The sequence below is a fragment of the Falco biarmicus genome, chromosome 1, assembly GCF_023638135.1.
Source record: "Falco biarmicus isolate bFalBia1 chromosome 1, bFalBia1.pri, whole genome shotgun sequence".
NCBI classification, from domain to species: Eukaryota; Metazoa; Chordata; class Aves; order Falconiformes; family Falconidae; genus Falco; species Falco biarmicus.
In genome coordinates, this window is record NC_079288.1 from 77,471,295 (window position 1) to 77,484,048 (window position 12,754).

The 12,754-nt window shown below is 41.5% G+C and overlaps 1 protein-coding gene across 9 annotated transcripts in view; it reads right to left on the reverse strand.

The window, feature by feature from the left end:
* The window catches only part of ABLIM2 (actin binding LIM protein family member 2), a 144,836-nt gene that overhangs the window by 54,375 nt on the left and 77,707 nt on the right, over nt 1-12,754 (reverse strand). For all 9 annotated transcript variants that reach the window (XM_056351376.1, XM_056351359.1, XM_056351342.1 and 6 more), the window contains exon 7: nt 3,310-3,397. In XM_056351376.1, the coding sequence (XP_056207351.1) occupies nt 3,310-3,397 (88 nt within the window). The remainder of the gene's footprint in view (nt 1-3,309; nt 3,398-12,754) is intronic.

The following is a 12,754-nucleotide window of genomic DNA, read 5'->3' on the forward strand; positions in this document are numbered from 1 at the left end:
CAACGACAGGCAGCCTGGGAGGAATATTGAGAAATTGTCCCAGCAGCCAGGGATCACATTAGGAAAGCTAAAGCCCCAGCAGAATTACATCTGGCCAGGGACACCAAGGAAAACAAGAAAAGCTTCTATACATTTGTCAGTGATAAAGGAAGACTAGGAAAAATGTGGGCCCTCTCCAGAAAGAGGTGAGAGACCTGGTTATCCAGGACATGGAGAAGTGTAAGATACTCCACAACTTCTTTGCCTCAGTCTTCACCAGCAAGTGCTCCAGCCACACCATCCAAGTCACAAAAGGCAAAGGCAGGGACTAGGAGAATGAAGAACTGCCCACTGTAGGAGATCAGGTTTGAGAATGTCTAAGGAACCTGAAGGTGCACAAGTCCATGGGACCTGTTCAGATACACATGTGTGTCCTGAGGGAACTGCCAGGTGAAGTTGCTAAGCCACCATCCATCATATTTGAGAAGTTGTGGGAGTCTGGTGAAATTCCCACTGACTGAAAAAGGGGAAACATAACCCTCATTTTTAAAAAAGGGAAAAAAGGAAGACCCAGGGAACTACAGACCCGTCAGTCTCACTTCTGTGCCTGCCAAGATCATGGAGCAAGACTGTACTTCCTCCTGGAAACTATGCTAAGGCACATGGAAAATAAGGAGGTGCTTGGTGACACCCAGCATGGCTTCACTAAGGGCAAATTGTGCCTGACAAACACGATGGCCTTCTGCGACGGGGTTACAGCACTGGTGGATAAGGAAAGAGCAGCTGATGTCACCTACCTGGACTTGGGCAAAGCATCTGACACTGTCCCACATGATATTCTTGTTTCTAAATTGGAGAGACATGGATTTGACAGATGGACCAGTCGGTAGATAAGGAATTGGCTGGATGGTTGCAACCAAAGAGTTGTGGTCAACAACTTGATATCCAAGTCGAGACCAGTGACACATGGATGTCCTCTGAGGAAAGTACTGGGACCACAACTGTTCAACATCTTTGTCAGTGACATAGATAGTGGGATTGAGTGCACCCTCAGCAAGTTTTCCAATGACAAAGTGGTGCGGTCGACCCGCTGGAGGGAAGGGTTGCCTTCCTGAGGGAAGGGCTGCCATCCAGAGGGACCAAGACAAGCTTGAGAGGTGGGCCTATGTGAACTTCATGAAGTTCAGCAAGGCCAAGTGCAAGGTTCTGCATGTGGGTCAGGGCAATCCCAAGCACAAATACAGCCTGGGCAGAGAATGGATTGAGGGCAGCCCAGAGGAGAAAAACTTGGGAGTGTTGGTGGATGAGAAGCTCAACATGGCCCAGCAGTGTGCACCTGCAGCCCAGAAAGTCAACAGGATCCTGGGCTGCATCAAAAGAAGTGTGGGCAGCAGGTCCAGGGAGGTGATTCTCCCCCTTCACTCTGCTCTGGTGAGACCCCACCTGGAGTACTGCACTCAGCTCTGAGGCCCTCAACAAAAGAAGGTCATCGACCTGTTGGAGGGAGTCCAGAGGAGGGACACCAAGGTGATCAGAGGGCTGGAGCACCTCTCCTATGAAGACAGGCTGAGAGAGTTGGGGCTGTTCAGCCTGGAGAAGGGAAGGCTCCAGGGGGACCTTACAGCAGCCTGCCAGTGCCTAAAGGGGGCTTGTAGGAAAGGTGGGGACAGACTTTTTAGTAGGACCTGTAGCAATAGGACAAGGGATAATAGCTTTAAACTAAGAGAGGCCAGGTTTAGATTAGATATTAGGGAGAAATTCCTTACTGTGAGGGTGGCGAGACATTGGCACAGGTTGCCCAGAGCAGCTGTGGATGCCCCCTCCCTGCCAATGTTCAAGGCCAGGCTGGATGGGGCTTGGAGCAACCGGGTCTAGTGGAAGGTGTCCCTGCCCATGGCAGGGGGGTTGGAACTGGGTGATCTTGAAGGTCCCTTCCAACTCAAATCATTCTATGAATCTATGATACTTTGCAATTACCTGAACTAACATTCAGCACAAATATCCACCCTTATAACTGAACTTAAAAAGAAGATTCACTTGCAACCCAGTTTCAGAGAGTTTGAAATACAGAAACAAATTTGTAGTTTGGTATCTCTTTTTAAAGCATTGATTTCCATGGGGATTTTAGTACTGCTAAGCTACTTTGCAATTGAAAGAACCACAGCGTTTTCTGGCTCCTCAGGGAGAATACATGAGCGTAGACAAGGATCATTATGTCCTTTAATGAGCTAGTTCTTGTTGCAAACCAAAGTGACAATAAAATTGTCATTTTAAATAACATACTAAATTATAATTAGATCTTACTGAGACCACTGTTGTGTTTTAAATAAAGTCTAGCTTTTCCAGCTTGATGAATGACTTCAAAGTATGCTTCTAGAAAACTGTGGACAATTGCAAAGTTGTAATACAGATCTGGGCAAGCATGTGATTTTAGGATAACACACCAACCTTGCAGTTCCCACACCCTACTGAGTTCCTCTTTTCCATTTTCCTTTGAAAAGATATTGCCAGTCAAAGACATAGGCAAACCCCTTCATTTTCTCTGGCACCTGACCCTGTATTTAACTATGTAAACATTATTTTCTTTGATCAGATTAGTACAGCTGAAAGTTACTACATATGAAATACAGATTTTAGCTCATATCTGGCTAACTTTTTTTTTTTTCTATTGAAAATATTATTGTGCAAGTCCTTGCCTATTACCACTGAAATCCCCTGACTAGAAACATTGAATTTCTCCTGTGCAAGCCTATGGATGTGTAAGGTATATATATATATTGTGTGGTAAGAGCTTCAGCTCCACGGCATCCTCTTCTCCACCCCCCAGGAGCACTTAAGTCTGACTGAGGGGAATTCAGGTAAGGACCTTCAAATCTTCTCCTCACACCCAAATGGGCAATGGGTACACAACTCGTCTTAGGACTGCAACAGCAGCTTTAGGGAAGCTGCTGTCTCCCATGCACATTAGTTTTCATCTGGACCATTCATCACCACAGAAAAATCACATTTTTTTTAGTAAATGGAAAATTTTACAATCTTCACTGTCGAGTACTTCCATCTGCAGGAAATAACTGCTGCCACTCATCCTTTCTGTGATTCACACCTGCTATTGAATTTGAACTGAGAGAGAAGTAACAGATGAGCAAGAAGCAACAAGAGTTTGGTTTTTGCTTTTCCTCAGCTTACGCATTGCACTCTTCACTTTCTTTGGTAGTTATGAAAACAGAATACATGCAAAACAGCTCAGCCATGCTAGCAGGTATTGGCAAGGTGGCCAAGTGCTGCCAAGTGCAATGTTTTGTCTTTTTTTTTTTGTTCGTTTGTTTTTACCTTGAAGATACATTTCTTCTCCTTCTGCAAACATCTGACTGCACCTGACACATCGTGCGCAGGTTGGGTGATAATGTTTTTCTCCTGCCTGTTTGGGAAAAAAAAAAGTACAGATGATTAAATATACTGATCAATTTAGCTGCTTTGCTATGAGGAGTTTTTCTTTCATCTCCTAAAATATGACTAATTAGAGTAAATTAGTTAATGCAAATTAGTTCAACAATCTCCTACAACCACAAGGCCAATTTCTGATTATAAACAATTCATGATCTAACATGTAATTACGGTCTTGCCTACACACAAAAAGTTAATGTTCAATAGTTAAGTTTCTGAATTTACAGACTGGAAACATTTCTATATAGTGAACACATTTTTCCTCTAAACAACCTATTGTGCACCAAGTGCAAGATATCTTAGGATTTACCTGCACAAGGAAGTTGGGAGGTCATAACCTTTAGCATGGATTTGCAACTCAACTGTACATTCATCATGATCCCACTGAATATAAAATCTTAATGCACAGCAAGAACTATCTTATGCAAGGAATGTTTGTATCCGCATTGAAAGTGCCTTGCAGGTAATGGGTACTAAAGGGTTCCCAGGACTGTAAGTTCAGAGCTGACACTTGGGTACTGTGCACTAACTCCCTCACGCAGATAAGCCAGGAACTTTGCCAATTGCTCTGAGACTAATCCACATAATTTAATACCATCATTTTCATTGACTGCAATAAGAATAGGACTGAGCCCTAAATTTGCTCAGAACAACTTAGTAACTCATCAGTTTTCATAAATTTAAATTTTCAATTACCTTATAATCCCATTCATTTGAACTCTTTCACCATTGACCTCAGTGTGTTTTTCAAGAGGAGACATCTATCTGCTCTACAGAAACAAGGGCTTGCCTATGTAAGAACATCAATGTGTAACAGAGATAAGGGCGAAATTAACCTCAAATGACTATAAGAAAAAAAAGCCAAGACGCTTGGGCAAATGGATTTATGCAGGACTCAATTTTGGTAGCTTGGCCAAAATTCAATTCTGTGGCTGACTGTGGGCAAACTTGTTGGCTCTGATTCTCACAGGCAAGGACAGCAGCACTACAAGGGAGCATTGGATTGATCCAGTGACAAAAATAGCACTCAGACAGTTATGCTCTTCTGAGCGAATGATGTGGGCCAGGCCCCCCAAACTGCACACCTACCCCGTCTTTCAGATGAGACTCACAGAATCCAACAGCCCAAAGCCAGCTCCTGCACATGCTCCCAGCACTCCTCACTCTTCAAAACCCCTACAGAACTGAAAGCCAAATCTTGGCATGTCCTTCCTCCTCTTTGAGCCCACACTCTTCTGTGCTAGGCAGAACAGCCCATGGTTTAAGTGGCTTAAGGTCAATGCCACTTCCATTATGAACAAAACCCAGGAGACCAAGTAATTCTAAAGCTTTGAGCTAAATTAAAGTAAGTTTAACTTCTGATTTCAGCAGAAATTCTGCTGGAGTTGAAGATAAGCAAATCTTGATATATGTAGAATGTCTCATAACCTGTTTATCTGAAAAAGGTTTAAAGTGCTACTAGGATTGTATGTGCCTTTAAGAAATTACTATCAAGTACCACTACACTGTCTTCAGCATGTAAATATGCTCTCACAGCACTGTACTGTAAATCCTCCTTTTATTAATCTAGAAATTTAACACTACTACTACAAGGATGACTTATCTTCCTCTTTTTCATTGACCAAATGTCAAAGCTTTCAGATGTACTTATACTGAAGAACATAATCTGTGTCTGGGGACTATTTTGCTGTTCACAATATCAAACATGGGAGTGTGGTAAATTTAGGTTGAAGACTCTCTGGTTTTACTTCATCAATGTTAACTTGATTCACCCCTGAAAACCTTGCTGCACTTTAATGTTGCTGCATTTTAAATCAGCAGTAAGGAAGAGCAATGCATCACATCAGAATTGCCATTTTGAAAAGAGCTTTGTTCCAGTTCATCCTTCTTCTTATGGTGTTATTTGTGCAGACAGCTGAGTGATTTTTGCAACTTTACACATGGAAGATGGTCACTACTAACTGTGTCAACACCTTAAAGTATTAGACCATGAAGTAACAGTACCGGGCTTTAAACCTCATGTTTAAAATTGCTTGCCTGAGTGCAGGTGTTTAAACACAGAAGGATATTTAACTATCACCAGATAAGCTTAGGTTTGGAATATCAAGCTGAAAAGAAATATAATTTCCCTTGGAAGATTTGTACTGCACAAGCATTGCTAATGCAATCCATAGCCTCAATAATTCAACTGATTTAGTACAGCTGATACAATTCCCAGGCTAACACTCTCTAGGGAAATTCAATTATTATTTCTTTGCTAAAATAAACTGTCTGAACACATTCTCAGTTAACCTGGATACATCACAGAATAAAATCTATTTTCCCAAATTTAACAGTAAAACCAAATACATCATTTTAATTCACTCTCTATAGTAAGTAATATCAACTAGCTGTAGAATTGGACAGAGAGACCTCTTTTTAACTCAGATACAATTATAACAGAAAAATCAGGGGATAAAGGTGTAGTGATCCTTTTGCTGATGCTCAACACCAGTGTAACTCCAATGGATTTTCTATAATTACTTCTGAATTAAAACGGGACATACACAAACTTTTCATATAACTGTCAGTGCTGAAAGTGGGTTTTGTTCCCCTTTCTTTCAAATTTTTTATTTTGTCCCTCTTCTAACCAAAGCACAGAAGACAAGACATGGCAAATCATCATTACAATTTAAAACAGATCACACCATGTTTCTAAATGAGAAGAGACAGCTGAATCTGAGGCTAGGGACTTGATGCAGGAATTAACTAACGATATTCCCTGATATGCTTCTACAGTTAGCCTGATGAGATACCATAAATTTTATTCAAACCTAGGATCTGGGAGTGCTGGGTCTGAACATGAATCATAATCTCACTTAGGTACATGCCAAGGAGGCTTCTATCAGTGCCCCTTCCTCCTCTCTCTCCAGACCATTTCAGATGCCTCAGATGAACAATCAGTTCCACAAACACCCAGAAATTTTACAAGCTTAGAGCAGCAACTGTTTTATGTTTTCAGTTTAGATGTGATGATGGCCTCATTATTTTTTCTTTTCTTGGTTGTATTGATGTGAGGGAGTTTAATACAGCAAACAAATTCCTAACCATATGGTTACTACTTCTTTGCACAGTTTGAAAGCTTAGTTTGACAGATTGTTGTCTCAGTGTTTCATAAAATATCAACACACACATAGCACAAGAAGAAGCAACTTTGATCTCTGAGAGTTCTCTTATGGTTCAAGTAGCAGACTGTAAGAAACCTTTCTAATACCCTACATTTGCTTCAAGACTGCACCAGGTCTTTGTGCCCAGGCATCCAGATGTGAAGATAGTAGCATGAAGATAAATTTAAAGATTCTCGACTGAGATTTCCTCAAACCTGAAAAGCAAACCATGTCCTGAGCAACACAGTACACTACCAACAGTTTAATTTCTCAAGTGACTGCACCAGCTTTCTACAACCCCTGAGTCAAAGTCTTGGTGTATAATTTCAAGGTGGAGTCAAAACAGTCCTTAACACTCTGAGACAAAGTATTATGAATTACTTCATTCCCTTTGGATACAAGGGAGCATTTTGAATGGTAAATCTCCTCTGCACAGAAGACAGAGCCTTCTGGGCTGGGTCCATGTGAGGGACGTCCTCCCAGTGGAGCCGAGGACCTCCCCGCACTCTCTGCCCCTAAGTATGGGCAGCCCTGCAGCATTGCTACCTGTACCACAGCACATTGCCAAGTAAACCTATGCTTCACCTAAAACAGGAACAGAAAGCTCTGCAGTGAAGTACATGCTGACGTCTTTTCTCATTTCTCATAACTTCAGGGCCTGAACCAGATAAAAGCATGAACCTGATGCGACAAATGTGAACCACAATTAAAGCACAACTTGAAGATGGTAAGGGGTGGTACCCTAAAGTCCGCAGAGCAATATGAACACCAGGTCTGGGAAGCATGCAATGCTAGCAAAACCAGAGTAATTCATACCGGAAGGAATAACCTTATCTAGTTAAGGCTGGGGTTTAAATTAGCTGTCATCGCTCTGGAAAAAGACAGTACATTACCACAGACAGCTCAGCGAAAATCACTGCTCATTCTCTGCCTATGGCTGCAATAACTGATGAAATGGTAGAATATATAAAAGATGATATGTATAATAACCGTAACTCTATCACACATTGCTCCTGTGGCCTCTCAGGCCATTGCTAGGAGTGTGACTGATACAATTTTTTTACTGCAGTTGGAGCAACAACTGCTTGTGGATTGACACATGAGGGATTGAATCAGAGCAGCCCAAAGCTCAAAGCACGAGCTGAGTCCTGGAAAGCAGACTCCAGATTTCTGATGACTCTCACCAGTGAAGTCTAATTACATACCATCTCAATGCATTACTCAGTAAAGTAGCTAGTAAAGGGAAGAAAGAAAGCAAAATCATTTAATGTGTTAAACTCATAACTATTTGTTTCCTTCCCTGAAAATGAGAAGTTTTTAGTAAACTTTTTCCTGTAAGAATAAAAAATAATAATAATAAAAAAATCTGTCTTACCAAAATGCACAGTGGTAACTCACACCTTTTACTGCTGGGAGTAGAGAGTTTGCAGAAGTGAGAAAAGTTTATACTGCTGCAATGATTCAATCATATCAAAGCATATTTTCCATTTGAAGTGTATAATACAATTATACAATAATAGGTTGCTGTAATAGTGCAGTATTACCACTGAGTGCTATCTATTGAGGTAGGTCCACATCCCGCCATCCTCATACTCTAAAATCTCCAAACGAAGTCCTAACTGTATCCTATCCTGAACAAAGATAGTGGAAGTCAGGCTACAAAACACTGAGCCTGCTGGTATGCCAAGGCATGGTGCAGTTGCATGACCCAGAAACAAAGCCCACAGAAGACTGGTATAAAGCATTCTTAGTTAAAAGCTTTTCACATGGAACAAATTTGTTGGAGAATTGGGTCATCACCAGACCAACCACCTGCTCAAGCAAAAGGAAAAAGATAAAGCACAAAACTGCCGACAATCAATCAGCCTTTCCATCAAGACAGCTTCTCAACCTGAAATGATTAAAGCTCTTATAAAAAACATACATGAATCAACTGCTGCTATCTGTTTAAGTGGAATTGAGTTACTATTTATTTGGGATTGGAACAGGAAAAAGACTAAGGTACTGTAGTAATTGGCTGAAGTTTAAAACTTCAATTAGACAATAAATTATTCTTTCTATACTCTAACTCCACTTCCTAAATAATTTTCATTCACACAGACATTTACATTCATTCATTAAAGGGCACCGAGATATATTCAAGTGCGCTTTGTAATACAGCTAACACTAGAAATATAATTCAATTTAAAGTCAGGAAGTGTGAAACTGCACCATAGAATGACAGACTAATTCAGGTTGGAAAGGACCCCAGGAGGCCATCTAATCCAACCTCCTGCTCAAAGCATGGTTGATGCTCAACTCAGATCAGCCTGCTCAGGAATTTGTCCAGTCAGATATTGAAAACCTCCAAGGATGGAGAGTGCACAACCTCTGAGGAGATGACTCCAAGTGAACGTTTCATTAACACTGCACATTTTTTCTCTTTTTACCCAGTCAGAGCTTCCCCTCTTTCAATTTATGACACTGGCCTCCTGCTTTCCTACCTCGCACCTCAGTAAGGAGTTTGCTTCCACATCCTTGAGGGCCTCCTCATAGGTATGGGAACACTGCTATTAGGTCCCCCTAAAGCCATCCCTTCCCCAGGCTAAACAAGTCCAGCTTCCTGAGCATCTCCTCACAGACTATGTCCTCCAGCCCCTCAACTATCATGGTGGTCATCCACCAAACTGGGATATTAAACTATTATGTGAATGAACTGTTCTTCTTCTTCGGTGCCAGAAATGTACAGGAAACTGATAACAAAATATAGTTATAAAAAGGAACTCCAAGTTTTTATCTTTATGAAATCTAATAAAGTTTTTGAATGAGATATACCACTTTGACATTAGATGTCCCAGCCAATCACTGCATTGATTTATGGAGGCAAATTCAGCATCTCTAAGCAAATGTGGTTCCCTGACTTTGGCTGAGCTAGTTCCTGCTGGAGGAGGTGCACAGCACTGCACCATCAAGTGTTGTCTAATGGCCACACGCTCCTAACTCTGCCATTGCACCCCCACAGTTGCATATTACGTGGACTGTACTGGCTCCATAAACTGGATTCTACAGCGTATTTTCACATCAGAGTGATGCTATTCAGAAAATCAGATAAACTTTGCTGCTTGGAGCAGAATACTGTGCTCAGTTACCAGCTTTAAGTGTAACCACATAAAATCCCCATTCACACTTCTAGCAAAGCCAGAGTTTTGCATGTGCTACAGAAGAACTTTAAGGATTACTCAGTAACAGTTGTATACAATAATGGTTAAGTTAGTAAACTGCTATCACATCATCTACATGTATGTACAGTATGCAACAGGGTCAGGCAACATTATCAAGGCAGAAGGATTTGGCAAAATATCTATTGCTTATGTTATACAGCAGTGCTGAGGAGAGAAAAGTGTGAGAGCCAGGAGACAAAGACAGAATTATGTGGAGGAAAACTCTTACTAATTTTATTAGTCACAGTGGACCTGACTCACCACTGAGTCACTGCAGCAGTGTGCCAGGGCAAATGAGCCATTTCCAACCAAAGATGTAAAACCTTTACACCAGCATAAATGTAGCGTAATGTTTTGAATTAATCCTTTTCCTCATCTTCTCCTTACTGGATTAATTTATCATCCCACTAGATGCCAAGAAACAGTCATGTGAAATGTTCAATACATGCACCTGCAGCATTGCTTACAGCTTTAGCTGTCTCACATATACGGTTATTTCGTATTGTCTTGGTTCTGGCTCATCCTGCTGTACTCTGCAGAGCCTTGAGACTTCCCGCCCACATCTGAGTCATTTTTACTGCCTCCCACACACTTTTTATTCTTCCAGGTATAAAGTGGAGATTGAATGTACCAACAGGGACATTTATCTTAGGATGATAGTAACTTACTATATACTGGACTCTCTGAAGGAGAAGTTTCTAATGCTTGCAGGAGAGAAAAAAAAAATAATTAACCCCCCCTAAAGGGAATAATTCAGGAAATGAAAGAATAGAAAGAAAAATCAGCACTATTATGACTGTAATCTCATTCTGTGACATCTGCAAACAAGTTCTGACTCAGGAGTAAATTCAGCCCTGCCGCAGTCAGGCAAAAGCTGGGAAAGGTCAATAGGGCATTTTTTTTCTACAGAATTTGGTACATGATCTTGTAAACCAAAATAGTCTGTCATGCCTAAAACCACTGATTTTGCACTCAGTTGCTTTTGTTATGCAACGAGTGATCTGTGCCTTTTGTCTTTTTCTGCTCAGCTCTGCAAATTTTTCTTGCCACCCACTGAGACTGGAAGAGGCTTCTGTTTTCCGTTTGCTTAACCATCTCCTTAATTTCTTTTCCACTTTCCTCTCCCACTCCCTAAAACCCACTCACAGGCCAGTACAAGCTGCAGCTGGCTCTCACTTCTACCATCTCTTGATCGGGGAGAGGAAACAAAGAAGGAGAGAGATGACTTGCAGACCTACTCCCCTTCATTTTCGACCTGGCAGCTGTGCATTTAGCCCACCCCTTTCAGATGAGAAGAACGAAGCTGCAACCAACACTGAACAGCCCTGGAGAGGCAGCATGGTTTATCGGATGAAGCCAGCACAGCTCTTTTCATGTTGCTCACATGATACAGGCTGCAAACATCTGAGGACAGAAGCAGTCTCTCATTCTGTGCCTGAATAAGGACTGATATTTTAGATCCCCTAAATTTAGCTGGGACTGAAAATGCTGCTGTCATACGCAGAACTGACATTAACAGTCCTTCCTGGAAGTAGGATGTGGCTACTTTCAGACTCATCCACACATTGCCAGTTCAAGGTACCACTCAGAAGTTCTTTCTTTGGGGGGAAAAAAAGAAATCTGAAGCAGCACAAAAAATGCTGAAGACTGGCAGGATGAAAAACCTTAAAAGATACAAGAAATGAGTCACACAGGCTGCTTTCCTGCTATTAGCAGGACACACTGAACTGTTGTCACATGGGCCAGAGCATCCTGGAGACACTTTATCAACAAAGCCAATTGTCACTAAGTGCACTTACTGCATGCAGCACCACTGTCATGGTTACGGGAGAGAGCTGGAGGGAGGCGCTTGTGCTGCTGGCTGGATCATGGGCAGGTACAGGGCACTGCGAAGCAGCGGTCTGGCCGACCCCAGCGTGCCCCAGGTGAGTCAGAAGACCATCAGAAATGAAAGACATTACACAAAGTAAAAGGATGAGGAACTGAAGACATCCGAAAAGTGCAATGTTGTCACATTATCAAAATATTCAAATGCTGGCAAATAGTACCAGATAGTAACGCATCACCACAGCAACACATCGTTTGGAGAGGCATCACAGCTGGCATACAGTACGCTGTTTGTGTCTGAGGCTCAGAAGGTATCAAGGTGACTATAGGAATCACTGCTTTGATGCTTTAATTAATTAAGACAGTTTAAGACAGTTAACTGCTACTACGTTTTTGCATAATGGCAAAAGGCAGTGGGCACCATTCACCTGTTTGCCAGGCTCAGGAGTCAAACTACGCACTAAAACTAACACGTAGAAACCCACGCAGGCACAAATGCACAGCAGCACTACCGGGGACTTCTCCCATATATACAAGAGAAATCCTCAACAGAAAAGCAAGCAAGCAAGCAACTGAAAACTGAAAAAAAAAAAATACCCAAACCTGCAACAGTCATTCTTTCTCCTCAGTTTCAACCCAGTTTTCCCCAAATTCTAAACTTTTGTGTTATTCAGAAATAGTTTGCAGAACCCCTTACTTTGGTAAATATGTAACAGGCTTAAGCTATCACCAAATGCTACTCAGTGCTCTTCTTCAATAAACCTAAAAACTGATTTACAGAGTAAAACCTACGCAAACAGTTTCTTTTAATATGTACTGTTTTTTCCTGACATGCTAACAACTGTGAGTTTTTAACAGTTCAGAGAATAAATATGGATAGGTGTAGCTCTCTGTATCTTGCTGGAGAGAAGAGGTGGTTGAAAAAAGGAAAGGATGAAGATGAGAGAAAGATAAGGTGAATGCATCTAAAACAATATAACTGGGCTATAGAAAAGGCTAAAAGCTAAGTTCAAAAACACTTGCATTGCTATTTATATGCTTGTCAATAGTATTTTTAATGATGCCTGTTTAAAAGCAGAAAGTCTAAGTCAACTGCCAATTAAGACTTACCCAGCCAAGTTCAGACGCTGTGCACTGATGATTACCCTGTTTTTGAAA